The sequence below is a fragment of the Drosophila obscura genome, unplaced genomic scaffold (genome assembly GCF_018151105.1).
Source record: "Drosophila obscura isolate BZ-5 IFL unplaced genomic scaffold, ASM1815110v1 contig_9, whole genome shotgun sequence".
Lineage (NCBI taxonomy): Eukaryota > Metazoa > Arthropoda > Insecta > Diptera > Drosophilidae > Drosophila > Drosophila obscura.
In genome coordinates this window covers 5,248,339-5,275,683 of record NW_024542883.1, presented here as the reverse complement: position 1 = coordinate 5,275,683, position 27,345 = coordinate 5,248,339, and the positions used below count along the sequence as shown (strand labels likewise).

At 47.7% G+C, this 27,345-nt stretch overlaps 13 protein-coding genes across 13 annotated transcripts; 6 read left to right on the top strand and 7 right to left on the bottom strand.

Annotated features, from left to right (window-relative positions):
• Positions 1–45: 45 nt before the first annotated feature.
• Positions 46–8,764, top strand: LOC111073783 (cilia- and flagella-associated protein 44). Its single transcript, XM_022366286.2, has 10 exons — positions 46–236; positions 296–458; positions 515–2,331; positions 2,400–3,050; positions 3,119–3,226; positions 3,621–5,241; positions 5,340–5,762; positions 7,432–7,656; positions 7,734–8,051; positions 8,107–8,764. The coding sequence occupies exons 1-10, from the start codon at positions 130–132 to the stop codon at positions 8,689–8,691; spliced, it is 6,018 nt and encodes a 2,005-aa protein (XP_022221978.2). The 5' UTR covers positions 46–129; the 3' UTR covers positions 8,692–8,764.
• LOC111073785 (KIF-binding protein) lies at positions 8,667–10,672 on the bottom strand. Its single transcript, XM_022366289.2, has one exon. The coding sequence runs from the start codon at positions 10,552–10,554 to the stop codon at positions 8,776–8,778; it is 1,779 nt and encodes a 592-aa protein (XP_022221981.2). The 5' UTR covers positions 10,555–10,672; the 3' UTR covers positions 8,667–8,775.
• Positions 10,673–10,776: 104 nt separating this feature from the next.
• On the top strand, positions 10,777–11,867 carry LOC111073791. Its single transcript, XM_022366295.2, has 2 exons — positions 10,777–11,192; positions 11,258–11,867. Exons 1-2 carry the CDS (start codon positions 10,929–10,931, stop codon positions 11,759–11,761), a joined length of 768 nt encoding a protein of 255 aa, XP_022221987.2. The 5' UTR covers positions 10,777–10,928; the 3' UTR covers positions 11,762–11,867.
• On the bottom strand, positions 11,757–13,981 carry LOC111073787 (DNA-directed RNA polymerases I and III subunit RPAC1). Its single transcript, XM_022366291.2, has 2 exons — positions 12,761–13,981; positions 11,757–12,695 (listed from the first exon to the last, which is right to left on the bottom strand). The coding sequence occupies exons 1-2, from the start codon at positions 12,898–12,900 to the stop codon at positions 11,834–11,836; spliced, it is 1,002 nt and encodes a 333-aa protein (XP_022221983.1). The 5' UTR covers positions 12,901–13,981; the 3' UTR covers positions 11,757–11,833.
• Positions 13,018–14,044, top strand: LOC111073792 (protein SCO1 homolog, mitochondrial). The gene is made up of 2 exons (XM_022366297.2): positions 13,018–13,513; positions 13,576–14,044. The coding sequence occupies exons 1-2, from the start codon at positions 13,111–13,113 to the stop codon at positions 13,935–13,937; spliced, it is 765 nt and encodes a 254-aa protein (XP_022221989.1). The 5' UTR covers positions 13,018–13,110; the 3' UTR covers positions 13,938–14,044.
• A 93-nt stretch (positions 14,045–14,137) lies between these two features.
• LOC111073788 (eukaryotic translation initiation factor 3 subunit I) lies at positions 14,138–15,598 on the top strand. Its single transcript, XM_022366292.2, has 3 exons — positions 14,138–14,242; positions 14,426–14,915; positions 14,975–15,598. The coding sequence occupies exons 1-3, from the start codon at positions 14,240–14,242 to the stop codon at positions 15,460–15,462; spliced, it is 981 nt and encodes a 326-aa protein (XP_022221984.1). The 5' UTR covers positions 14,138–14,239; the 3' UTR covers positions 15,463–15,598.
• Positions 15,579–16,280, bottom strand: LOC111073794 (DAZ-associated protein 2). Its single transcript, XM_022366299.2, has 2 exons — positions 16,111–16,280; positions 15,579–16,047 (listed from the first exon to the last, which is right to left on the bottom strand). Exons 1-2 carry the CDS (start codon positions 16,195–16,197, stop codon positions 15,670–15,672), a joined length of 465 nt encoding a protein of 154 aa, XP_022221991.1. The 5' UTR covers positions 16,198–16,280; the 3' UTR covers positions 15,579–15,669.
• A 565-nt stretch (positions 16,281–16,845) lies between these two features.
• Positions 16,846–18,149, top strand: LOC111073789 (39S ribosomal protein L28, mitochondrial). The gene is made up of 3 exons (XM_022366293.2): positions 16,846–17,010; positions 17,123–17,940; positions 18,003–18,149. Exons 1-3 carry the CDS (start codon positions 16,990–16,992, stop codon positions 18,067–18,069), a joined length of 906 nt encoding a protein of 301 aa, XP_022221985.2. The 5' UTR covers positions 16,846–16,989; the 3' UTR covers positions 18,070–18,149.
• Positions 18,150–18,178: 29 nt separating this feature from the next.
• LOC111073786 (GDP-mannose 4,6 dehydratase) lies at positions 18,179–19,888 on the bottom strand. Its single transcript, XM_022366290.2, has 3 exons — positions 19,626–19,888; positions 19,093–19,528; positions 18,179–19,037 (listed from the first exon to the last, which is right to left on the bottom strand). Exons 1-3 carry the CDS (start codon positions 19,776–19,778, stop codon positions 18,457–18,459), a joined length of 1,170 nt encoding a protein of 389 aa, XP_022221982.1. The 5' UTR covers positions 19,779–19,888; the 3' UTR covers positions 18,179–18,456.
• An 800-nt stretch (positions 19,889–20,688) lies between these two features.
• On the top strand, positions 20,689–21,629 carry LOC111073793 (mannose-P-dolichol utilization defect 1 protein homolog). Its single transcript, XM_022366298.2, has 2 exons — positions 20,689–20,793; positions 20,851–21,629. The coding sequence occupies exons 1-2, from the start codon at positions 20,706–20,708 to the stop codon at positions 21,519–21,521; spliced, it is 759 nt and encodes a 252-aa protein (XP_022221990.2). The 5' UTR covers positions 20,689–20,705; the 3' UTR covers positions 21,522–21,629.
• On the bottom strand, positions 21,523–22,388 carry LOC111073795 (inosine triphosphate pyrophosphatase). Its single transcript, XM_041595939.1, has 3 exons — positions 22,208–22,388; positions 21,835–22,144; positions 21,523–21,770 (listed from the first exon to the last, which is right to left on the bottom strand). The coding sequence occupies exons 1-3, from the start codon at positions 22,329–22,331 to the stop codon at positions 21,638–21,640; spliced, it is 567 nt and encodes a 188-aa protein (XP_041451873.1). The 5' UTR covers positions 22,332–22,388; the 3' UTR covers positions 21,523–21,637.
• A 139-nt stretch (positions 22,389–22,527) lies between these two features.
• Positions 22,528–23,911, bottom strand: LOC111071788 (inosine triphosphate pyrophosphatase). Its single transcript, XM_022363303.2, has 3 exons — positions 23,697–23,911; positions 23,324–23,633; positions 22,528–23,259 (listed from the first exon to the last, which is right to left on the bottom strand). The coding sequence occupies exons 1-3, from the start codon at positions 23,818–23,820 to the stop codon at positions 23,127–23,129; spliced, it is 567 nt and encodes a 188-aa protein (XP_022218995.2). The 5' UTR covers positions 23,821–23,911; the 3' UTR covers positions 22,528–23,126.
• Positions 23,912–24,057: 146 nt separating this feature from the next.
• On the bottom strand, positions 24,058–25,924 carry LOC111073807 (UBX domain-containing protein 7). The gene has a single exon (XM_022366313.2). The coding sequence runs from the start codon at positions 25,770–25,772 to the stop codon at positions 24,261–24,263; it is 1,512 nt and encodes a 503-aa protein (XP_022222005.2). The 5' UTR covers positions 25,773–25,924; the 3' UTR covers positions 24,058–24,260.
• Positions 25,925–27,345: the final 1,421 nt, after the last annotated feature.

The window sequence follows — 27,345 nt, the reverse complement described above, 5'->3', positions numbered from 1 at the left end:
GATCTGCGCATGCTCCACGTCGCTTAGAGTTTTTCCTAAACGCCCCAGGCAACAGGCAAACAAAAACAAAAATGTTGAAGCAAACATTTTAAAGTTTATCAAAAATAAAGTTCTGTCAGCTATAAGAAAATGGATAGTTCACAGGTGGATGAAGGAGACTTCGATCTTTTGGGCGAGGAGGAGGGACTGCTGGACGAGCAGGATGTATCCTTCCGGCAGGACATCATCACCTTGGAGTGAGTAGGAGGTTTCCGCATAAAACACATATAATTAATGACATCTTTCCCTCTGCCAGGCACTCCTTCGGATACAACTGCAAGCGGCTATTCAACCTTGTGCTGGTCGACCCGGACACCCTGATATTTGCGTCCGGAAATTATCTACACACCTTCAGCATCTCACGCAAGGAGGTAACCTTCCAGGAGACTGTCTCAGGGTGCGGCATTGGCTTCATAACTGTGAGTTCCATTCCATTTAAATATTGATATTGATAATATATTTGTTTGGCTTGCAGAAAAATGAGCATCCCGACTACCAGAATCTCTACACAGTGGGCGAGAATGGACCCAAGCCCACGATATACATATACGAGCATCCCTCGCAGAATGTGCGCGTCAAGCTGTTGAATGCGGCCAAGGCCTGCTTCACGGCAGGATCTTACAATTCCACGGGCGATCTGTTCGCTTCTCAGGCGGGATATCCGGACTTCATCATCACCATCTGGCGCTGGGAAAAGGCTGAAGTAATACTGCGGGCCAAGTCCTTTCAGAGCGACATCCTGTTCGTGCACTTTTCCGTGTACAATCCCATCCTGCTCTGCTCCTCCGGTCTGAGCCACATCAAGTTCTGGAAGATGGCCAACACATTCACGGGCCTGAAGCTTAAGGGCGACCTGGGCCGTTTCGGAAAGACGGACTTCAGTGACATATACGCCATGTATATGCTGCCAGACGAGAACGTGATCTCCGGCTGCGACTGGGGCAACATGCTGCTGTGGCAGGCGGGTCTGATCAAGTTTGAGGTGTGCCGCAAGGGTCGCAAGCCTTGCCACACCAGGCCGATCACCCGAATAACGATGAAGAACGGCGAGGTGACCACGGTGGGTATGGATGGGTACGTGCGTGTCTGGTACTGGGAAACAGTTGACTTGGCCGATCCTCCGGAAGATGATCTCTTTGTGGAAATCGATCCCATCTACGAGTTTAAGATCGCCGAAGTGGAGCTGCGCGGCATGCAGAAGATCCTGCCCTTCGACGAGATGGACTTCACTCACTACGCCCAGGATGGCAAGGGTGGCATATGGTTTTGCGACATCAACACCTACGACGTGCCCCAGAAGCCCCGCCAGCTGTACTCCTGCATTGGCGGTCGGGTCCTGGCCGCCCAGATGTCCCCCGTCTCGCCTCATTTCCTCGCCCTCTCAGAGTGCGGCAAGATCTTCGTGTACGACTACGAGAAGCGCCGTCTCCTGCTGGAAAAGCAGTTCGCTGCCGGAGGCGTAGACTTCCTCTGGTTTGACACCCAAATCTCTGCGCATGGCACAGAGCTGGTGGCAGGATTCGGGGACGGCATCCTTCGCCAGCTCTTTCTCGACCTGAGCAAACCCAACCAGCCAACTCTGAACCGGGTGCGCGCACTTAAGGCCCACACCTCGCCCATCACTCGGCTGACAATCAATCGGAGCAGCTCTCTTCTTCTGAGCGGGGCCGCCGACAAGAGCATCTTCATCTACCAGCTGGGCCGGGATGAGTGGAATTTGGTGAGCCTTATGCCGCTGGGATTCGTGGAGCTCGCGGCGGTTCCCAATTGCTTCTACTGGCACAAGGTGGAGCCGAACGTGGTGCTCATTGGCTGCAAGACGGGCGAGGTGTTCGAGTATGACATACGCACAGCGGTCACAGAAGAAGAGACCTATCTGAGCTACAATATCACGGAGCCGTCGCGTCTGCGCAGCACCCGCTTCGTGTCTGTAAAGAGCCGCATCCGACGGGATATCCGCCGGGAGAAGATTAAGAAGCGGAAGGAGCGCAAGCGGGAGAGAAAAATGTCGGAAATCGAGAAGCTGAAGAAGGCCAATCCGGGGCTGCAGATCGATATGGAATCGGCGTTAGCCGACTCAGAGCCGGACGAGGAGGAGGAGCCGCTTCACATACCCAGTGTTCCCAACACCATCATATGGCTGCGCTACACGGTTCGCGACACCATCTGGGTGTCCATGGCGGGCTACGATGCGGGCTACATATACGAGCTCGAGTTCGAGGGCGCCGAACCCACCTACAGCACCATGATAGAGGATGCGGATGACCTGGAGATCCATTCGTACTGCATTATGTGAGTTTATCATCATCGCAGGATAACTGCGGGAACTGCTCCTAATTCTCCAATCTGTACGCCCACAGCGATGAGTACCTTATCTTTGGGCTGATCAACGGACGACTGCGCATCAATCGGATGAATCCTGAAAATTTTACCGACCTCACCGAGTACCGCATGTATCCCATGCACGATGCTCTGAAGGGCATCATTCCCAGCATCCAGACAAGCTACAACGGCGAGCACATGCTGACCATTGGCCACGACGGCAATATCTTTCTCTACAAGTGGAACGGGGAAAATCGGATTGTGAAAAACGAACTGTTGGCGGATCTGCCTCCACTGCCAGCGGAAGTGGAGGAGCCCGAGGACATCATCGATCCAGAGACACCATCTCTAGAGCAGGAGAAAATCAATGCCGAGCTTAAGCGCCAACAGGAGGCGGCTGAGGCGCATGACCGCGCTGTTCTGGCCAAGATTGGATCCTTGCAGAGTGAATACTTTGAAATTATCAGACGCAACGAGGATGTCCCACGCGGACTGCGGGCCAAGGACACTGATTTGCTCCTAGACGATCGCATTACGCAGCAGATACGGGGGGAGCTTCAGGCAGAGCTTGACGATGTGCGCGAGGATCTTGCCTACGACTTGGAGTTCGCTCAGGTGGGGCACTCAAAGTTGTACACTCACTTCCTAAAGGAGCTCGACCATGTCCCCTTCACAGTCTCCTCCTTGCGGTGAGTTAAACCAAACCAGATCTACTCTGGAATGGCGTGACGTGATCTCATTGTTTCTCCCGTGACAGCTCACGTATTTCGGGAATTTCCACCTTTCGCCTGCAAGCCCTCGGCGAGGAGTTTGAGCAGATCAAGCGGGACATCGAAGAGCGGCTAAAGCAGGAGCATGATCTGGAGTAAGTATGAGTAAGCCCACGAAGGCACTCCTACGCGAGTATCGTACCTGCCACACTTGACATTCGGCTACACAAACATGAATCTCTTGCCATCTTCGACATGCAGCCTACACAGACAGGATCGCATCGCAGAACAGCCGGAAGTGTAAGCCTGATATCCTACAGAGTCTAGACTCTAGACCACTTGCACTTGTCAGTTCTTTTTTGTGTATCTTTGATGATCACCGGTATCTCAGTTCCATATTTTGTTTTTTTATTGCATGTAACTGATTCAAGCACCTTTAAGATTAGTAGATTTATGTATGAAACACAGCTTCGCACATTTCGCTTAGGTTTCTTCCTCTGTTCACTAATGTACGAGTATAACACCTGATTGACATCACTTTGCCAATAGTCTTCAAGATCTGGTCGCGGCTGAAGAGAAGGACGATTCAATCGGGGAGCCACCGCCGGAGAGCTTCTTCTTTGGACGCGATCCCCGTAGCATAACGCCGCGCTTTAGCAAGAAAATGATGCGCCTTCTGCTGCGCTATCGCAAGCGGCAGCTATACGAAATTCGGCGCATCTTCGACTGGGACAAGTTGGAGCGGCAGAAACCCGACCCGAACCGGAACCATCCTGATGACGATGCCCAGATCGAGGAGGCGATGCGCAACCTGGGTGACTACAAGCTTAAGATCGGGGCAGACTACGAGCCCAAGTCGACCGAGACGCTGACCTACAAGTACATAGAAATAGTAGAGTGTCGGGAGCGGCACTTTGAGCTGGTGGACAGGTTCAACCAGCTGGTGATGGCGATGAGGGACCGCAAGAAGGAGCTGATGGAGTCCATCCGCAAGAAGAGGGAGCGCCTCGATGTCATCCATCAGTATATGCCGGCGAAGGATCGCCTTCAACTGGAACCCATCCACGAAGTGGACATGGACTCGGAGTATCCGGAGTTGAATCTAATCGAGCACTTCCAGCCGGGCTGCGGGGTGAACATAGACGATATCCTGCACTTGGAGCGCAACGTGGAGGAGGTGATGGCCTCCCTGAAACCGGAGACATCGCTCTTGTCCTCTAGCTTTCACATGGGGGCCGACATGAATAGCACAGAGCTGAAAGAATCAATTATATACGAAGCGCTGCAGATATCCATGGTGGGGCATACCTTGTCGAATAGCGAGCTAAGCGAGGAGTTGCAGCAGCTACCCCCGCCCAGCGATGCCGCCTACTTTGAGAGGAACGAGGAGGGCAATTCTCCGATGATGCTGGAACTGCGCAACCGCTGGCTGAGGGAGCTCCTGTTCGAGCAGTCTTTTATCCGGGCGGAGATCGAGGAGGAGGTCCGATTGTTCGACAAGGAACTCGAGAAGTTGCACGTCAAGCGCTTCCACGTCAAGATGGACGCCGAGTTCATGGCCTCCTTCTTGATCAGCCTTAACCAGGAGCTCTACATCCTGCGCGACAGCGAGGAGATCGAGAACCAGCTGCTACAGAACGCCAAATCAGCCATGAACACCCGCAATGAGCTCCAGCTGGTGATTAATGCCACCAACCGGCAGCTGGACGAGCTGCGCAAAAACATCGACAAGCTGGCAGAGCAGATTGCCGCCCTCCAGTTGACTTTCATAAGCACTGTCAAGGGCCACAAGTTCTTTGATTTCCTGCGGCGCATCTTCAAGAAGAAATGGCGTCCGCCCAAACGGATAAGAGGCGACGACGAGTCCTCATCGTCTTCCTCGGAGTCGTCGTCCTCCAGCGAGGACGAGGAGGCCGACACGAAGAGTCTGGACTCGCTGGACATGACCACCATTCGGCTGGACGAGACCACCTGTCCCACTGGCCTGGAACGTCCACTCTACGAGCTGGCCTTCGTCATGCGGGCCGATCGCCACGAGCTTGAGCGCGCAGTACTGGATCTGCAGCGTGATGTGGACTTGAAGCGCAAACAGATCGCCGAGATGCAGATCAAGATGAAGTACCACGAGGAAGTATACCAGCGGGAAAAGAATGCCCTCCTGGAATTCAGGGTAGGTTCTCAGCCATTTCCGTGTCTGGAGGTCTCAGAAAAGAATTAGATATATTTGGAAATCTCTCACACTCTCCCCCTCTTTCATATCTTTTTCAGCGACAACGGCAGCAGGAGATCAATAAGGTCAAGCTGAGTGCCATCCTGCGCATGGATCAGTTGCAGCACTTCTACGAGGGTGACGACTACCGCGACTTGTCCAAAGCCATACTCTTCGATGCTGACATGCTGTTAGACCTACGTCGACGGGCAGACAAGCTGAACGAGGAGACCTTGGCCACGCGCCGCTGGCACCGCATCAACATTGTTCACCTGCGACGCATGAACACAGACATCAAGTTCATGAGGTATGAGATTACGCGACTTGAGGAGGAGATCAGGCAGGCCATGATAAAGAAGTTCGGCCTGATTGTCAATCTCGATGAGCTGGAGGAGGAGGTGCTGAGGCGCTACGTCTTCGATCTGGAGACCACCGCAGAGGATGAGCTAAGGGCTCTCGAACTTGAGCTCTTGGAAAGACAGGTGAGTTTTGAGTCGAATATCTCACATCCCTTGAATACGAGAGGTTTCCAAAATTGGTTTCGTATTAGAAATATATTTTTTAGCTTTAGCTCAAAGATTTTTTATGATGTTCATATCTGGGACTACACAAGCCAATACATTACATTAAATACACTGTTCTCGAACCACTTTCGAGCTTCCTTGATGGTCTTTTTTGGATCATTGTCTTGATGGCAGACACAAAAAAAACGCATTTCCTATTCCATATAAGGCAGCATCATTGTTTTCTAATATATTTTTTTGCTACATCTGATATCTACATCTACAATGTATATTCTACATCTAACATGTAGATTGTACATGTACCATATATATACTACATCTCCTTCGCTAGGGGTTGCTCGCGCACTGAAGCGGCAGAGTGTGCGAGCGAGAAAGAGAATCAGTAGCGTGTTTCATGCAGGGGGAGACGGGGGAAGCAACTGAAAATGAATTTCTTCATTCTGGCTATAATTATGATCCGATCTGATTCAGATTCGGCAATCTGGTAGATATGGTTTTTAGTTTTATCGTATCTTTAAAATTGTGTCTGCCACAGATTTTCGTCCTCTATGGAGGCGGAAGGAGGCGGGGCGAAATTTTGAAATACACTTGTAGCAGTGTGATATCACATGAGTCTTGGCGATTTTTGAAGACCCTTTTTTTTAGCTCTGTGGACGGTTTATAAAGGTCCTTCTTGTTCTCATCAAGCAGTAGTTTGACCAGAAATGGCGATATCGCGGCCTTTATTCCACTTATTTCTTGTTGGTTTGCATGTTTTAAAGCATTGCAAATCATTTTAGTTCAGCAACCAACAAATTGTTTCACATTAAGATATGTGTCTCCTTCTGCAATTGGAGATCCTTTTGCTTTTTTCTTCCCTAAGGTGCTTACCAAGAGCAATAACTTCTTGTGTTTTGTAACTTTCTTGCTACAATCGACTTAAGCTACCGATTAAGAATAAATGTCACTAAAAAGTTCATGTCTAAAAATAATACCATACCATAAAAAAGAAAAAATGTTTTTTAAATGCCAAAGTTAAAGAAACATTTAAAATTATAGAAAACTTCAACTTTGAGTCGCTATATCTTCAGATATATCTATTGTATCACCTCGAACCAAAATTCCTGTAAAAGGTAATAGAATATTCTTATCAACCTACTACTTTTTTTAGATATCCGCGCTGCAGTAAAGATTATAAGAGTGCAAGCAGTCACCAAATTGCGGTTTTTGAATTTATAAAAAAGATTTTGTGGGTGTATTGCAAATTCTAAGTATGCGGAAGTGATCTACTCATCTCGGCCTACATTCAAAACTTTACCATTTGTCACACATTTTTATTAATTTAATCAGGAACACATAATATAAAAAAGCTCGGAAAGGTACAAGTTTTTATAAAGAACAAATTTTAGTGCTATATTTGTTGCTGTCCTATTTCGCTTCTTTATTGGGAAAATTGCCTAAGGTAATAAGAATCGTTAGGAACTGAGAGTAAGCCCGCTTCTATCATAGAGGAGACTTGTAAACTTAATTGATATTACAGAAGAGGGCAAAATATGTAAGTTGGAGATCATGTTTTGAAACAATAAAGACTGTGTTGCCAAACAGTGCTATTAATTTCGCCGCAACTGTATATCCATTTTCTCCGCAGCGAGAGCTCTGCCGCTGCGAGGAAGAGCTAATCCAGGAGACGCAGAACAACACCGAGAAGCTCAACATACTCACTGTTCTACGTGAGGAGAAGAACATCCTGGTCATTATTCTGGACATCCAAGAGCGAAACTACGCCAAATGGACAAGGCCTCAAGTGCTCAATCTATCCTACGACATCGAGAAGCTGATGGGCATTGAGAAGTCGCTGCTGCAGCAGATTGAGGTATTCCGTGGTATTCCTATACTCATAGCATCATTGCCAGTCCCCTCCCCTCTGCTTCCATTCCCTCCACCAAACAGTGCCTGGAGCGAGAGATCTGTGCCCTGCGGCTTAAATCAAAGCCGCTGCAGATCAACAATGAGATGGATCCCTCTCAGGAGCCGCAGGTGACCAGCGAGCTTCTGCCCAACGACGATGCTCACGTGTGTCCAGCCATACTAAATGTGGATGCCTATATGCTGCCCCCCATGCCAGATGATTTCATAATGGACCGGGTGCACACCATCGTGCAGAAGAGCTTCAATCGCTTTTTTGGCCGGAGTACAACCCCAGAGAATGTGAGGAAATTCTCGCAACGAGCCTCCCTGTACCTCTGTCAGGCGGCCTACAGTTTTCAGGTAAGATCTGCCCCTCGACTCAAGATACAAATTCAAAATGCAATTCCGATTTCAGGGAAGGTACACTGATCGGATTGCAGAGTGCATCACGGATCACCTGCAGACGATTGTACCCAAAAAGTATTTCATCCACATCAGCGCCGATGACCTGCGAAAACTGTTCAGCGAGGTGGTGGCCGTCTTCGACTACGAGCGGAGCGATGTGAACACCGAGGAGCTGATCTCGGGCATTTTTGATCATGCCAAGGATTCGCTGTGCGCTCACGTTCATATGGGGGATGCGGACGTGGTTAATCGTACTCATTTCATTGTGGCTCACATGTTTAAGGAGCTGATCGAGGTGCTGCCACTGGAAGAGTTCCTGGCGGACGAGACGCTGCGCATTATTGTGGACATACTGGAGCGTGAGCCGATGGTGGATCCGCGTGCCATCAGCGTGGAGAAACTGATCACAAGTACCCTGCAGCATGCCCAGGAGAATCTGCTGGACGGCATCACGGCTGTTCCCGTCCGCAAGCTGGGCAGCAATATCCAGCGGGACCTGATCAAGCGGCGGCAGTACAAGCCCTCCAGCTGCGAGTCACCCATGTCAGTGCGCATCGCCAGCAAGAAATCGTCGGGAAGTGGGCTACCCTTTTAAGTGCAAGCGTTTTATTATTGGACTATGTATAAAGCTTTCGGAAATGTAGTTCATTATTATGATACTTGTCTTGAAATCGTATTTTTACGACAACCTCGCCTTGACCGTGTTCATCTTGAGGGGAAGCAGCTCCAGCATTTCGCGCACCACACCAATCTCGCCATGCAGCGGCTCGGCCGCCTCCTTGTACTGCTCACAGCCGGAGATGAAGCGCTTGTAGTAGGTGTGGCAGCTGTTGAGGTGCTCCAGCTGCTGGAGAGGATGGGCGCTGATCAGCTTGTAGTAGATTCTGCCAATGTGGAAATGGGCGTACAGCATGGTGCGCTGCTCTTCCACATCCATGCTGGTGCGCCACTCCTCGCTGTTGGGCGCGGCCAGGTAGGACTTCACATAGCTCTCAAAGTGTTTAATGGCCTTCATGCAGCTCTGATTGACCTTCTTGATTTCGTCTGGCGAAGGGGTCGGCTTCTCCCTGATGATGTCTAGACGGACGTCCAGGACAGCAGCGTGTGCCGTGCCGGCTCCGTACCAGCACTCCCTGCAGATCTTCATGTAGAAGATGGGGTCGAGCAGATCGATGAGGTCCTCTAGATACTTGGCGCGCCTTTTCTGCATCTTAGCCTGACTATCGGGATTCTCCTCGAAAAATGCAATGTGCTCGTAGGCCTCCGCGTAGTCCTGCATAATCTTGGAATACTCTGTAGCCTCTGTCTCTGCCTTATAGTAGTCTTTTGCTATGTCCAGCCACTCGTTCACGAAGTGAAACACAAGCTTGGCATCGTCGAAGGTCAGGCAATAATCACAGCTAATACGGCTCTCGCAGGCTGTCAAATCCAGGTCCGGGAACCGGAAATCCTCCTCTGTCAGCCGCAGAAGCTGTGCGGCCTTGTCCAGTTTTTGAGCCTCTTCATCTTCATCGTCGTCTTTTAGCAACCGACTCTTTGATGTCTGCAGTAAATACAAGCCGTACTTGGCCCAGCAGCGGGCCACATCGGCATAGCGATGTTTGAAGGTCTCGATGGCGTCCTGGCGCTGCTGCTCGCTCATCTCCGGCGTCAGCATGGTGATCTCGTATTCAGCCATGACAAGCGTGGCCGCGGCCAGGTGATGCCGTGCCTCCTTGAAGCGCTCCTCTCCAATGTAAAACTGCGAGAGAGTGGCCGTGTTCAAGGCAAAGTCAATGGCGTCATACGACTTGTACTGGAGTTGCCGACGCAGTGTGCGATGACAGCAACTGGCCGACTTCTCTGGTTCGCCCAAATGACCATACATCTGGGCCAAATAGAAGCAACACAGGGTATACAGCTTTTCCAGCTCTGTCGGACCACAGGCTGCTGTCCCTTCATCCGGCGGACTGAACAGATCCGTTATGGCCAAGGCTACAATGCCACTGTCCTTGAACTCCTCGTAGTTCTTCTCCGCCTTAATCAGCATGTCCGCAGCCTTTCTGTACTCCTGCCGCGTGGCAAAGACAAGGCTGAGCTCGTTGATCGCTCCTAGATAGGGTATAATACCTTCGGCACACTGCTTTACTGGATCTGTGAGTTCAATGCAGCGTTTCAGCAGGTTTTCACCCTCAGAAAGCTCCTCCGTGTACACGTGGATGCGCCCCAGATCTCGACAGATGAATGCCAGCATGGACTTGTAGCACAGGTCATCGCTGCCGCCATCCTCCTCGCTCGCCCGGATGGACACGATCTGATCGTCCAGCTGCTTTTTCAAATCTTTAAGCACATCGCGCGCCTTGTAGTGTGAACGGAATGGATCTGTGGGCGGATCGCCACGACTGTCCTCCTCCACCAGCTTGTTTGCCTTCTCGTAGAGCTCCTTGTAGTCACTCAGTGTCTCCTTTGCTATGCCCATTCTACTTTAACCTCCTATAACCAGCTTGCAATGTGATTTTTAACTCAATTTGGGCGAATATTTACTTTTTTTCAGTTGCCAGGCTATCGCTACTGCCGCACCACTTGCTTGTCTATCGATTTTCTGCAGTCTCTAAGTGTGACCGTCCCACGCATGGCATATGCTGAAGAAAATGTGGTATTTTTACCTATCAATATACAGGCACATTGATACATTTTTCATTCCAGTTTATTTTTCACAAATATACCATATACCAGAAAATTACACCAAAAAGATATTGGTTCTGTGTTGCATTTTTGGCGCCGCGACGCTGATACTTCAAAGAAATATCACAGATTATTTGAATTTTATTTCATTGACACAATTAGATAATAATGATGAAAGAAATGAAAGTCGAACGGGGCGAAACGACGCCCATTCGTGGTGGCAAAGTGAAGAGACTGTACCACCAAAGATATCGCACCGAATGGGAAAGAAATCCAGAGTTTTCGCAATGGTTGAGTCCAAGCAATGACGGTTATTCCGCTCATTGTCAAATATGCGATGCGGATATGTTGGCCAGATTGGCCTCCGTCAAGCAGCATCACAACACGAGGAAGCACCAGGAGAGCATTAAGTGCAACGCATTCCTATCAATGGTGAGCATACGCAAACACAAACATCGACAAAAAAGACAAGCAAATAAACCCAAAAATTCCCTTAGAATATGATTAAATCCGAACAAGGCATTACCTTCGAATCGAAGCCAAAGGCCAAACCCAGGGCCAAATCAAAGCCGAAAATCAAGCTCATTTCAAAAATGGAACCCATGGAGGATCAAGAAATAGCGTCTAACGACGATTCCATATTAGACGATTTGCTGGGAAACGAGTCGATGGAGAGGAAATACCTCTCCGAAGGGGAACAAGTCGACGGCACGGAGCTGCAACACACCGACGAGCAGGACGTCGAGGAGATGGAAGCCGAGATAATGCACATGAAGCACGATGAGGATAACGGGATGCGACTGGAAGATATACAGGAAGTGTCCATAGCCGAGGAAAACATAATCACCGAATTCGATTTGTTTGGCAAGAGTGTGTCGCTGCAGTTGAACCACATGGATCTGGAGGATGCTTTAATGTGCCAAGAGCGCCTGCAGGTGGTCCTCACGGAGTTCCGTCTTACCTTACTGAAGCGCAATAGGGAGGCCAAACGCAGTACTTAAGATTACATATGTTTATATCGTTGTTTCTTATGTACGTAGAATAATTAACACTGGAATGCCTAAATAATAAAACTATTCCGCTTCTATTTCGTCTATAAAAGCGCGGCATTTCTTTTTGAGAACTTTGACAGCTTCCAGGAAGATCACGTCTGGTTTCAGAGATCCTACAGACTCGACAGTGAATATATAATGATCTCTCACACGCCCCAGGCTCACAGAGTCCGCAAGCTGGGGATAGCGGTAGACGTTGCGACTGCAGCTATCATAGCGGGCGTCTTTCACATAGGCACACTCATTCTCATCGATTCCAATTACACCGGGCGAGAAGCAGCTCTGCAGCAAGTATGCATCCTTGCCAAAAACCTCGCGATTCAGCTTGATCTGTGGCAATAGGCGATAATAGGCGGTTGCCACCGGCGAGAACTTGGCATGATCTTTGCCCAGTCCCTTGACAGCTACCAAACGCAAGTCCAGCTCGTGTCCTGGTCGCAGTTGAGCGATGAGTATGTCCTCGTGGATGCAATTGACCATGCTCTCGCTGTAAATTTGTGCCTGCTTCCCCTTGGGCAGCCATTTTAAATGACCCGAATAGACCTTGTGGTTTTTGTAGATGTCATCGAAATTCGACTGATCTTTGCTGGCATCTTTGCGGCGGGTACACTTGACTTTGAGCTCGTACTCTAGAGTATCCTGCTCGGTTCCAGCCTCGCTGCTCTCTTCAGTGCGATAGGCAAATAGCCGGGGGTCGGCCTTCAAGGGCAGAAGTCCCATACGATGCGCCAGCACTTCGTCTTGTATAATGGAGGTGTTGTTATAGATGTAAACCTTCTCTATGGCCATGCTGGGCACCTCGCTGAGCATTAAGCGGCGAAAGGCGTTGGCTATGGCCGGATACACGCCCATCATGTCAAACTCCAAGCCGTCCTCATCGTTTCTGCAAAAACAAAATACATATTCTGTCAGGGGGAACCAGAAATCGAATGTACTGTCTATTCTTACCGGATGATTGCCACTTGCAGTTTCTTTTTAAAGATTTCCATGTTAAACACATCGTCGGCCAGTCCATAGTCCTGCGGATCCTCTTTGACTCTATGCTCCTCCATGTACAGCAACGGCTCATTTCTCTTGGGACTGGACATTTTAGCTAATAATATTATTTAGTTCCGTTCCTGCACGTGTTGTGAGTCGAAAATAATGCCAAGATTGCCCCAGGTTGGCAGCACCAATTTACAAACAGCTGCGATTCCCTTGAGAATGTCAGTTTAATAAGAATAAGAAGCGGACCGGCGAGATTTTATTCTCCAGCCGATTTACGTAAAAGTTGAAAATTCCTGAAATAGCCAGATAAGATGTCACGCTCCTTGCAACGTCTGCTGGGCAGCTGCAGACGCTTGGCCCACCAGCCAGTCCTCCGGCCGCAACGTAATTTGGCTGCGGCCCCAGATCCCGTTAAGGGAAAGGGGCCGATATCGTGGAAAGGCTTGGCTGTGGTTGGAGTTCTGGGCGCCGGCGGACTGGGATTTATGCTCTATGTGAAGAGCGAGAAGGATGAGGCACGCATGTTGGAGCGTAAGAGGCAGCTCGGCAAGGCAGCTATCGGCGGACGATGGGACCTGGTCGACTCCCAAGGAGAAGTGCGGAAATCTGAGGAATTTCTGGGAAAATGGCTGCTTATATATTTTGGCTTCACCAATTGTCCAGACATTTGTCCCGATGAACTGGAGAAGATGGCGGCTGTCGTCGATGAAGTCGGTGGGTAGAAAGACAAAATTAAAACACGCTGAATGTGAATCATCCTGTTTGTGGCATTTCAGAAAAGTCTCCACAGACGCCGGCAGTGCAGCCCATTTTCATCACAGTGGATCCAGAACGTGACTCCAAGGAAGTGGTCGGAAAATATGTCAAGGAGTTTTCACCAAAGCTGTTGGGACTAACCGGAACTGTGGACCAGATCCGAAATGTGTGCAAGGCCTTCCGCGTTTACTTCAGTGCCGGTCCACGCGACGAGGATAACGACTATATTGTAGACCACACCATTATCATGTATCTAGTCAACCCGGACGGAGAGTTTGTCGATTACTACGGCCAGAACAGGGATAAGGAGCAGTGTGTGGCCTCGATTCTGGTCAATATTGCCAAATGGAATTCGCTAAACAAAAAGGGATGGTTCACCTAGGTTAGGCAACACCTTGCAAATTTAAAATGTTAATTTTGTTGTTTTTAACTTAACATAGATATTGCTGTGCTGTCAAAATTATAGCAACAAAATAAAATATAAATAATATAAATTTGATATTTTGGAAAACAAAATATCACGATATAAAAATATTTTTATTTAGAAAAATTTCGATATATTTTTTTCGACAACACAACCCTAATTTTCATTTACGCCAGGTTGACAGCTCTTTTCGAATTGTAGTGCTGCGTGGAAGTGCAGAGATTATTGTTTTCTCGCAATAAATTAACAATAAATACAAAATGGTGCGTGATAAGTGATGAAACATCTTGGATTTTTAAGTCTAAGAAATATTTGCAAGCGGTATTGCAAGAATTGCGACCTATGTTTTAGGTATCAAGGCTTTTGTCATTCGGTGGAAAACCTAACCTTAAAAGGCGGTCGGTTCGTTGTTGGCTAAAATTCGCAAAAATACTCTCTCTTTACAGCGTCCGTTGATGCTGCAAGGCCACGAGCGTTCCATAACGCAAATCAAATACAATCGCGAGGGAGATTTGCTCTTCTCCTGCTCGAAGGATCAGAAGCCCAATGTATGGTACTCGTTGAACGGCGAACGCCTGGGTACATACGATGGCCATCAGGGCGCCGTATGGTGTCTGGACGTGGACTGGGAAAGCAGGAAGCTGATCACCGGCGCCGGTGACATGACAACCAAACTCTGGGACGTGGAATATGGCACTATCATTGCCTCTATCCCCACCAAGTCGTCGGTGCGTACCAGCAATTTCAGTTTCTCTGGCAACCAGGCTGCCTACTCCACGGACAAAGCCATGGGACAGAATTGTGAGCTGTTCATCATCGATGTGCGAACTGCCGATTCCACTTTGGCCGACCAGACGCCCACTCTGCGTATACCCATGACTGAATCGAAGATCACTTCCATGCAGTGGGGTCCCTTGGATGAGACCATCATTACAGGTTAGATTAGAGGTTTTCTGAGTGAGTTCGCAAAATATATAATATGCGTTTCTGTATAGGTCACGACAACGGCAATATTGCCATCTGGGACGTGCGGAAGGGCCAGAAGGTTGTCGACTCTGGCGTCGATCACACTGCCGGAATCAACGACATGCAGCTGAGCAAGGATGGCACGATGTTCGTGACCGCCTCCAGGGATACCACGGCCAAACTGTTCGACTCTGAGTCCCTGATGTGCCTGAAAACCTACAAGACGGAACGTCCCGTTAACTCGGCAGCCATAAGCCCAATTTTGGACCACGTTGTGCTGGGCGGAGGCCAGGATGCCATGGAGGTGACCACAACATCGACAAAGGCGGGAAAATTCGATTCGCGATTTTTCCATCTGATCTATGAAGAGGAGTTCGCCCGCCTCAAGGGACATTTCGGTCCCATCAACAGTTTGGCCTTCCATCCGGACGGCAAGAGTTACGCCTCGGGCGGTGAAGACGGTTTCGTGCGTGTCCAAACATTCGATAGTACATACTTTGAGAACATTTTCGAGTAATCCACCCAATAGTCTGTAGTATTTATGTGGAGGGAAGGCGCAGCCAGTGAAGACGGGACCTAATCCTCACCTCATTCACTGGTGCCATGTTCATGTGCATAGAGAATTGTCAAATATACGCGAGAACGAAAAGAAATACGTATCGTTTTATTTATTAACATTAAGGATTAACATCAGATTACATTCGTATGAATAGTTTTTGGATATTCAGAAAAACGAACGCTTCTTTTGCTTCAAGACCACCGCCTGGCCCTGCATGGCCGCCCACTGTGCCGGTGTGGGCAGGCATCCAGGCGGTGGCGGTGGAATAACTACAGAGCCCGAAGGTGTGGTCCTGACCTCTGCTCGGGAGTCCAACTGGAGAACATGTGCGGACGCGGCTCCAGCCGAAGTGCTCGGACCAGCCAGGCCATAGCCAGTGCCGTTATGAACGGGCATACCGGGCTGCGTATTGAATGGCCCAGGTGCCTGCTGATTATGACTAATCATGCCATAATACTGATTTTGTCCAGGTGCCGCAGGGTAGGATGGCTGATGCCCTCCACTATTCCGCTGACTCTCCTCATACGTGGGAGGAGGGGCACGCTGAAAAGAAATCGTATGAAACCGTATACATTTCTCAAATCAGGTGTGTAATGTCTTGTGTACCATCGCAACAGAGTCCGCGGCATTGCAGTATTTGTAGGACGGAGCAGTCGCTTCGTTTAATGGATTACCTTTCGAAGGATTCGACATGGCTATTTCTTTGTCTGTTTACTTTTAATTTACTTGTGAATCAGAATCGGGGCTGCCGACTTTGCTTTTTCCCGTCAGATCTGGCTATTTTTGAAAGCCAACTGCGTGAAAAATTTGTGAATTTCGGGATGCGGGAATTCGGAATTTGATAATAATTCAGAAAAAGTTGACTTGGTTCGTTGGATAGTTCTATCTACGCATGAAGGCGAATCTGAAGCCAATGCCGCAGAGCTATGTAGATGAGGTAATGGATATACTATAAGAAACAAATATTACCTCACTAAAAAAATTAGTAGATCCATAAGATCCCTTATTAGACTTTATCTGAAAATGTTCAGCTCTTTTCCCTTTTCTACAAGTTAAAAATGTATTTTTTTCTGATGCCAGTTTTTGTTTATTGATTTACTTTTGATAGTGTTGAAGCTCAATTAGGGCATATAAAGTTATAGAAACATGCTCGGCCTCTTCTTCCTTCTTCATATGGGGCATTTTTCCGCATTTTCAGATATTTTGTCGGTTGTCCACGCAATGCAATGCATTCTGCATTCTCTGATAAAAAGGCCAAGTCGAACATAAAACGTTATTGGCATCACTGTCACACAGTCGCGTTTATAATATGTCTGCCATTCGCAGCGAAACAATCATGCAAACAGCTGTTTTTTTTAAACGGGAAGAGGAAGCGAACCGTGGTCTGCCAAAGTCAGGGAATTATAGACAAATTTCATCATAAAGACTGTTTATCGTAGTTTTTAGTATACATAAAGGGTCGGCTTGTCATTATACTGTTAATCTATGGCGCACGCCACACCGCAGGTGAGTGAAGATGTCCAATGCTCAGCCAACCCGCGCCTGCCTCCCACATTTTTGTGACGCAATAGCTCCGTAAACGTAAACTTGATGCCTAACAAATGTTTTACTTTCGTAGGGCTTAAAGCTGTTGAACGGCTGGAGACGTCCAGGTCGCTTTGACAAGGGTCTGGGAGCCCAACTCCCCGATGCCTATAAGAAGTTTTGGCGAGAATGGAAGCTAACGAAGCCAGCCGCTGTTCATTATATACCCAAGGAGAGCGAGTGGGAGCGCGACGAGGTCACAAATGTCATTAAGCCGGTGCAAAATATCCCTTTGCCGCTCATTGATACCCCTGAATCGCACCAAGGGATCTGGGGTGGCGAGGCCGTGATCAAGGGCTTCCAGAAGCGTCAGCAGACGAAGCGGCGCGTTCCACACTTTTGGGTGCCGCAGCTCCGTCGCTCCGTAGTACACAGCCAGGTGCTGAACGAGTACATTTCCGTAACTGTTACGGAGCGCACGCTGGAGCAGATTCATGAATGCCATGGCTTTGATCATTATCTGCTCAAAAATTTGGCCTGCGACCTGCGTTCGGCATTGGCCCTAAAACTGAAGCGTCAACTCCTGTTGGCACTTCACGCAGGCTGTCCCGCATTGGCAGACGAGCCTCAGCGCCAGCAGGAGGTCCTTAAGGAATACAGTCGGTACTTGGAGCCATATACACCTGAGGAAATCGATTGGTATGGTCACACATACCTGGAGGCCATACGTAAGCTCCAGCAGCAGCTGCGCGATGCGGAAAAGGTACAGCCGCACAAGGTGGAGTTTCGTAGTAAATTGATTGAACAGCTCAGGGAAGCGGGCATCAGAGAAGCGGGCAAACTGGAAAGAACAGATGTACCGGCAGCTCCTACCGAGCACAAGGATGCGGATATTGAAGCATTAACCAAGCTGTTAGTACCAATGGCTGTCCTTGATGTACGTATTATCTCATTTATCATATCTTTGATTACAGGGAATCTACGCCCTCGTCCTCCAATTGGCTGTCGAAGATCAATCCTTTTGGCAAGAAGGAGACCTAAGGCCGTCCACACTGTTTGTTTTTGATCTGTGCTTAACTTGGAAAGAATAAAACTTATTTTGGGGGTGTCCGTAGTCAAAATCCACAACCCTTTTCTTCATTTAAACTTATTTAATGCGAATATTCGTTATATTTGGTAAAAAAGAATACATAAACAAATATAATCACAAACAGAACAGAAAGTACCCGGCAAAGTAGTAAAAGGAATGATTTCAAATCCCACAGAAAACACACAGAACATACAAGTTACGTACAAGTCCAATACACTGATCACTTTTCATATCCTAAGACTATATTAGTTGGTGTAGTTTAATGCTCTGCAAAGACAAGGGCAGAGAGCTTTGTGCCGTTTGCTGCAGTCCTAGTCCAGGAGGGAGTGGGCGCTGGTCTATGCAATGGGATTCTTCTTCATGAGCTCAATGTCGGCATTCATCATGTCGCTGACGAGCTGCAGGAAACTCCACTTTGGCGTCCAATTGAGCTCACGCTTGGCCTTCGATGCATCACCTAACAGAAGGTCCACCTCCGTGGGACGGAAATACTTTGGATTTATGCGAACGCGAATAGTGTCGGTGTTGCGTTCTATGCCCACCTCCTCTACACCGCTACCTTGCCACGTTATCTCGCGTCCAATGTGCTTGAAGGCGGCCTCAACAAACTCCCGCACACTGTGCGTCTCTCCGGTGGCAATCACATAGTCCGATGGGCTGTCACGCTGCAACATCATCCACATGGCCTCCACGTAGTCACTTGCGTGTCCCCAATCGCGCTTCGAATCCAAGTTTCCGAGCTCAAAGTATTCCATTTGGTTCAGGAGAATCTTTGCAACGCTTCGCGTGATCTTTCTGGTAACAAAATTCTCCCCGCGTCTCGGACTCTCGTGGTTGAAGAGGATTCCATTGCAGGCGTACATATTGTAGGCCTCCCTGTAGTTGATGACTATCCAAAAGCCGTACATCTTGGCGCAGGCTGTAGGAACAAGAGTTTAGATTGCCCCTCGTATGGACTTATTTCGATTTCTCACCATATGGCGACCTTGGATAGAACGGGGTCTGCTCATTCTGTGGCGTCTCCACGACTTTACCATACAGCTCCGATGTGGATGCCTGATAGAATCGCACAAGTTTCTCGATACCACAGGTGCGTATGGCATCGAGGATGCGTAGAGTGCCTACGGCATCCACTTCGGCAGTATATTCGCTCAAATCGAAGGATATTTTCACGTGGGATTGTGCTGCCAAGTTATATATCTCTGTCGGCTTTACCATGTTGATAATCTTCACCAGGCTGCTGCTGTCCGTCATGTCCCCATAGTGGAGTTTCATCTTTCCGCCCTTGTGCGCCTTGGGATCAGCATAGAGGTGCTCGATGCGTGTAGTATTGAAAGTGCTAGCCCGTCTGATAATCCCATGTACTTCATAGTCCTTCTTAAGCAGGAACTCTGCCAAATATGATCCATCCTGGCGAGATATAAAAAGCGAAAAATGGTTGTAACACGTAAGCATTGGCTGCTTGGTTGCTGACTTCACACTAATAATTTAACAATTGGTCACACACCTGGCCCGTTATGCCGGTTATCAGCGCGACTTTATCACGAGATCCGCCTCCATCTCCGGTGCCGTCCGCTGATCCATTTAAGTCCTTGCTGCAGCTGCTGTTGCTGTCCGTACGTGGTTTCTTGCTTTCACTGGCCCCATCGCACCTCGACATGTTAATTGAAGAAGCTTAACTGTTTTACTAAGCCCTAATAGTTGGTTTTCACGTCGACGTAGGCGTAGACGCAGTGTAAACAATTCTGTTCTGTTTTATCTATTGTGCACAGCGTTGCCACCCTGAAAAGTGGCCAGACTTGCTTGGGCTGAACGCGCACAGTGGTTCAAGACGTGTGAGAATTGCTTCCGTCTGCAGTCGAATACAATAATATAAAAAACACCTAATACAGGCACCGCCAGCTCATTAAATATTAAGGGACTAAGTCCATATGGGTTTATTTTACAACTAATACATAATTCTACTTATGTAGCAGTTGGAGAGTTAAACTTAAATTTCACGAAAATTATTCGCAGTCATAAAATAATATTCTAAAAACACAGCTTAATAAGGTAATTTAAGTTTGGTTATGCTGCCTTTAGCCTTAATGACGTCTAAAATGTATTGGTGTATATATATAAAAGAAAAGAAAAGCTACAAGGAGCTGCCTTGTTCACTTAATTACATATTTTTTATTTATCAATTATATTGATTTAGTAGTTACTAGTAAATCAGACATTTTCGTCAACTGTTTGACTATTCAGTGTATTTTAAAGTTATATGTCTGTAAGCGTCTGGCCAATTTTAGTGCATTTCGGTACCACGGTGCAACAGGGTTGTTTAGTCACTAGAACCACGTAGCGCATCATCATTAGTTCTGCGGGAAGTAATATCTTATCAGCGCCGATTTCGTTCGATTCCCAACCGGGTACATTTACTTCATTCGTTGCGTGTTGTGTTGTTACGTGTGGGCTGGCTTTCCATTTCATTTTTCGACTAGCGGCTTGATAAGACGGGTTCCATCCACAGCTACCTACCACTCACCGCACCAAAGTGCTTCGTATCGTCCGTGATAAACGAGCAAATTAAAAAAAAATATATATTAAAATGACTGATATTATCAGGAAAGGAGCTCTGTTCCTAATGAGCGAGAAGTGTTACGATAACTACTTCCTGGAGCACGACTTCTTGGACAGTGAGTGTGCTGTCGCCATAACTGGAGGAGTATCTTTTTAAATCAATTATCTTTCAGTTCCATGTTTCAAGGCTTTGCTGAGCAAGGGACTTGGACTGGCTATCATTGCCGGGTCGGTGCTCGTGAAGGTCCCCCAGGTTCTGAAAATCCTCAATAACAAGTCCGGCGAAGGCATCAACATAGTGGGCGTTATGCTGGATCTGCTGGCTATCTCGTTTCACATGTCCTACAGCTTTATGAATGGTTACCCCTTCAGCGCCTGGGGCGATAATACCTTCCTGGCGATTCAAACAGTGACGATTGCGGTCTTGGTCTTGTATTTCAGCGGTCGCAAGGCTCAGTCAGTGATATTCCTCCTGGCATATGCAGTACTTCTGTACGTGCTCAACTCTGGCTTGACACCAATGAAAGCATTGATCACCATCCAGAGCTGCAACATTCCCATTCTGTTGGTGGGCAAGCTGTCGCAGGCGTACACTAACTTCAAGGCTGGATCTACCGGCCAATTGTCAGCCGCCACATGCATCATGATGTTTGCCGGATCGGTTGCTCGAATCTTCACCTCCATTCAGGAGACTGGCGATCAAATGATGATTATCACCTTCTGCGCCTCCACATTCGCCAATGGAGTTATTGTGACACAGCTTATTTACTATTGGAACAAACCGTCTAGCGCACAGGCCGCCAAGGCGAAGGCCAAGAAGCCCAAGAGCAAGAAGGTTGATTAAGAGATATGGATTAAAGTAGTACCTCGAAGCTCTTGAGTTGTAACATTTTCTCGACATTGTAGAACAAATATTCAAATATTAAATAAAATCATTCTTAGTTTATAAAAAGTAAGGTCTTAGTTGTCTTCGGTCTCGAAGTGCTTTCGAAGCAGTGCCAAGGCCCGATAACGGTGCGAGATGGTGTTTTTCTCCGACTTGGGCAATTCAGCATAGGTGTTCTGATAGCCCTTTGGCTGGAACACGGGATCCCTGAATTAAAAGATATAACCATTGTAAATACCACTGCTCATATTCATTCGTGCAACTGACTCACCATCCAAAGTCCCTGGGACCACGCGGCTGTACGATCACACCCTCTGTAACGCCCTTGAACAGCTTCGGCTCTGCATCGGCGCCTTCGCAATAGGCAAATGTGCACACTGCCTCCGCGGACTTATCTTCCCATCCGGCAAGTAGCCTGTACAATCCCTCTGGCCTCAGCTTCTCCAAGAACCACTTGATGTATGGCCCTGGCAAGCCCTCTAGAGCGTTAAAGCACAGGCTGGTGTCTTCCGTCAACACTGGACCATTCACCCGACTTGCCGCCTCCTTGCATTTCTTTACAGCTATCTCATCAATATCGCCTGTAAATCATACTCTATAGAGCACTCAAACCATAGGAAAGTAATTACGTGTGTATTGCAAACCTTGCAACTCCGGTAAATCTACTTTCTTGGACACAATAGTGCGCGGGAAATCGGGGCCTAAGATTGCGACTAATTCCTCTAGCTTCTTGGCGTTGCCCGTAACAAAGGTAATTGGTTTCGACATGACGCGTCCTATTGTTGGAGTCAATTCTAACAATTTAGAATTTTGAGAGAGATAAGTGGCGTGCTTTGGAGGCACAGCTGATTTCGGCTTGGCGCCAAAGCAAAGACAGGGTGGTTATGCATTCAAAGTTTTTTCAGGTTTTCAGGCTCAGGCAAAATAAAGTCAATTCAATCCAATGATATTGAAAACTTAAGTAGCCTTCCTAGTAGAGTGCGTTTTATTCAATGTATTGTTACTTAAATTTAAGAAAGCATTTAAATTCGTGTGGAGCTTTGGGATGGGGGGTACAGGGTACGGGCCAGAGACCAAATTCTAAAAATTATATGAAAAGTGCGTTGCGCTGCTTTGTTTGGACAGACAGAGTGATGGAGTGAAACCAAGCGTGTGCCACCGACCACCATCTAGTCGTCTAGAGTGAGATGCACATTGGCCGAGGGATGCAGTCCGAGTTCTTTCAGCGAGCTCTGGTTGTGCTCCGTCTCGAGCGACTTGCGCGGAAAGGCGCAGATGAGCTTGTAGCCCTCTTGTGGGATGTGCTTGTGCGTTTGGCGAATGTACAAACGTAGGGTCTCCAGCTTGGTGTCCGAGGGCCAGCGTAGCTGGACGACTTCATCGGCGCCCAAGGCATTCAGTAGACGCAGCTTTAAAGTGGTTACCTCGTCCTTGGCTTCGCCCAGCTGAGTTTCGTAGGAGGTGGTGGTGGCTGCGGCTGCAGCCACTTTGAACTCTTCATCGTCGAAATATAAAATATTAAATATTAAATAAAATCATTCTTAGGTTATAAAAAGCAAGGTCTTAGTTGTCTTTGGTCTCGAAGTGCTTTCGAAGCAGTGCCATGGCCCGATAACGGTGCGAGATGGTGTTTTTCTCCGACTTGGGCAATTCAGCAAAGGTCTTCTGATAGCCCTTTGGCTGGAACACGGGATCCCTGAATTAAAAGATATAACCATTGTAAATACCACTGCTCATATTCATTCGTGCAACTGACTCACCATCCAAAGTCCCTGGGACCACACGGCTGTACGATCACACCCTCTGTAACGCCCTTGAACAGCTTCGGCTCTGCATCGGCGCATTCGCAATAGGCAAATGTGCACACTGCCTCCGCGGACTTGTCTTCCCATCCGGCAAGAAGCCTGTACAATCCCTCTGGCCTCAGCTTCTCCAAGAACCACTTGATGTATGGCCCTGGCAAGCCCTCTAGAGCGTTAAAGCACAGGCTGGTGTCTTCCGTCAACACTGGACCATTCATCCGACGCGCCGCCTCCTTGCATTTATTTACAGCTATCTCATCAATATCGCCTGTAAATCATACTCTATAGAGCACTCAAACCATAGGAAAGTAATTACGTGTGTATTGCAAACCTTGCAACTCCGGTAAATCTACTTTCTTGGACACAATGGTGCGCGGGAAATTGGGGCCTAAGATTGCGACTAATTCCTTTAGCTTCTTGGCGTTGCCCGTAACAAAGGTAATTGGTTTCGACATGACGCGTCCTATTGTTGGAGTCAATTGTAACAATTTAGAATTTTGAGAGAAATAAATAAATAAATAAAAATAAAAAATAAATAAAATAAATAACTGGCCTGCTTTGGAGGCACAGCTGATTTCGGCTTGGCGCCAAAGCAAAGACAGGGTGGTTATGCATTCAAAGTTTTTTCAGGTTTTCAGGCTCAGGCAAAATAAAGTCAATTCAATCCAATGATATTGAAAACTTAAGTAGCCTTCCTAGTAGAGTGGGTTTTATTCAATGTATTGTTACTTAAATTTAAGACAGCGTTTTAATTCGTGTGGAGCTTTGAGATGGGGGGAACAGGGTACGGGCCAGAGACCAAATTCTAAATAATTATATGAAAAGTGCGTTGCGCTGCTTTGTTTGGACAGACAGAGTGATGGAGTGAGACCAAGTGTGTGCCACCGACCACCATCTAGTCGTCTAGAGTGAGATGCACATTGGCCGAGGGATGCAGTCCGAGTTCTTTCAGCGAGCTCTGGTTGTGCTCCGTCTCGAGCGACTTGCGCGGAAAGGCGCAGATGAGCTTGTAGCCCTCTTGTGGGATGTGCTTGTGCGTTTGGCGAATGTACAAACGTAGGGTCTCCAGCTTGGTGTCCGAGGGCCAGCGTAGCTGGACGACTTCATCGGCGCCCAATGCATTCAGTAGACGCAATTTTAAAGTGGTCACCTCGTCCTTGGCTTCGCCCAGCTGAGTTTCGTAGGAGGTGGTGGTGGCTGCAGCTGCAGCCACTTTGAGCTCGTCATCGTCGAATTCCTCAAGGCTCTCGGCATCGCTGGCCTGACCATCTTCCTTGATGGCGTCTCCATTTTCATTCATCGAATTCTTGATGGCCAGCTCGAGCTGCTCCTCCTCGGTGAGCTCCAGCAGCTTGGCTCGCTTCTTTGGCGTTCCGCGGGAGCTGGCAGACGAGCACGAGGCCTCGGCATCCACGTCGACGTCCACGTCCTCGATCTCATCGTCTTCAAGGTGCTTGGCGGCTCGTTTAACCGAAGTTGAAGTGCTAGGAGCATCTTCGTGGGTAAAGTCGCGATGCTCTCGCAGAAATTGCCTCAAATCTGGCAGAACATTTTCCTGATTGGGCTCCGGGCTTCGCCAAACCTCCTCGCCAGTGCGGGGATCAATGATGCACAGATACGGCAGCTTCGCGCAGTGATAAAAGGCCACGAAGCGGCGTCCCTCGGAAGTGTCGTTGTCCACCTGCCAGAATGTGAATTGACGCCTTACCAACTTCTTCAGATCCTTGTTTGACCAGACATCGCGGTTCATGGTCTGCGACTGAAAATTATCCCCTTGTACGTTAACCAGCAGCCATCGCTGCCGCTTGGTGGCGAACTCCCGGGCCGCCGTGAAAGTTCCGGAATAGAGTATGTCTGTGGGTGGGCGAAATAGATCACCAAGGCGGGATGTAGTGGTGGATGTGGCCGCACCGGTGCGTGAATTTAGCGCGATGGCCTGACCGGCTACAACCATTTGGGCGGAGCGTTCTCGACGCCTTCGATGGGCGCCGGGGTCCGAGTAGGCGCCCGTGGCCTGCAGTTGCTCCTCCATCAGAGCTGCCTCACGGGCAAAGTCGCGCAGTGGACAGACCTTCTGCCGCTGCGAGACACGCGACAGCCGGTTGCTGTTGCTGCCACCGGACGCAAAGAAGTTGTCATCTTCTGGCAGTATTAGCTGCTCCCTAATCGGAGCTATGGGAGCACGAACCTCTTCTTCATCGTCTAGTACTGGCAATGAAGGACCCGCGCTCGTCGATGATGTCGAGGCAGCCGCGGCTCCACCCTGCTGCTCGAAAAACAGGACAACCGCGGCAGCTACATCGTTGGCACAGGCTCCCAAAAAGTGTTTGGCTTCATCTTCAGTGCATGCCGTGATTTCCACAACCTGCTTCACCAGCTCGTCTGGTGAATCTTCGCTACTGGACATTTTGTCTGCTTAATAATTAGCAAATTTTAGTTTTTAAGTTGTCTTTGCTCTGGTCCAGAATTTTGAGTGAGATCTCGTGGAAAAAAACTCATATTGTTTTCATTCTTGTTTTGCGTCACCTTTTCCATGTCACTTTGTGTGAATTTTATACAACACTCATTGTCAGTAGGGGCACTCTTTTTCCCTGTCAGGGCCTTATGACATTAGACTAGTAGCCTAGTGCTCAGATCCGAAAAAATAACGCTAGCAAAATCAGGGATAATATTCGTATGAAACCGATAAGATATTTCTTCCAGCAAATGTGATTCTTTGCGGCTGTACGCCGAGCAGTACTCAAGGGTATATAATCACTCATATATATATGGCTGTTAAAATGTGATGAAGTGTTACTGAAAGCATCAAAACCACAAAATGGAATTCTGTTTCAGTTTCGGATCTGCCGGTATGGGTTGAGAACCTCTGAGCGCAGTTATTGCAGTGATTTTTGACAGCAAACAAGACATTGCCAGATTGGCAGGAACTATAATCTTGTATTTTCGAGGACGTCCTCGCAGTAAGTGGTCGTTTCGTCGACCATCCAAAGAGCCAAAGTTATCTTCATATCGGACAACACATTTGCGTAGCGATAGATTGGTAGGTATCAAATTCTTTGTTATGCCAGTTTTTTATAGAAAGTTTAAATACCTATGATATAATCGTGTAAATGCATTGTAGAAAAACGAAGAAGAGGTAAATTGCGAAGTCAAATTTTCAAACATATGTATACATATAATATTTTTTTAATAACTCTAGTCAACACCTCAATAAACAAACATCAGACCCACTTAAACTAAAAGATTTAAGTCTGCAAAAATGTTTGATAAATTAAAATTAAATTTAAATAATAAAAAAAAAAACAACTAAATACAAACCGTAATGCATTGAAAAATATTGGAGACCCAAGTTCATCAGAAAAATGACAAATTTTTTGACGAGTGTATTGGATAATGATAATTATAATTTTTATTTGTAAATATCCTGTTATGGCAATGGACATTGTTACGTGACGTTTCGACCTATTTTAAGCTTTAAGCATAGTACTCAGATGAGATAAATTTTCCGTCGACCGTCGAATCAGTGATGATTTTCGTTTCCAAACGATACAAGTGCAGGTGGTTGTCTCTGTTATTTTATGCTCATCATCTTTTTTTCCATGGATGCTGGATGGGGCCAGTGTGAATTGGTGTTTTACATCTGTTGAAAATTCCCACCGTTCCCCCGGGATGGGCTCAGTTTTCAGAGCCTTTTAGCAAACTCAGTACCGAAAACTTAAATACCGATTAGTACTGAAAAAGCAACCGATGGTATTCCTGGGCCCTCGCGAAGCATAGAAATATTCCATCTTTTGTCGACACACACACAATATTAAGCCTAGTACTCAGATCCGAAAAAACAGCTCGCGAAAACAATTAGGGTTGATATTCATATGAAACCGATAAGAAATTTCTTCGGGAACAAATAGAATCTAATTAATGCAGCATTATATGAGAGACAATTATATGGATATTATAATATATTATTTTTATTAATTTTC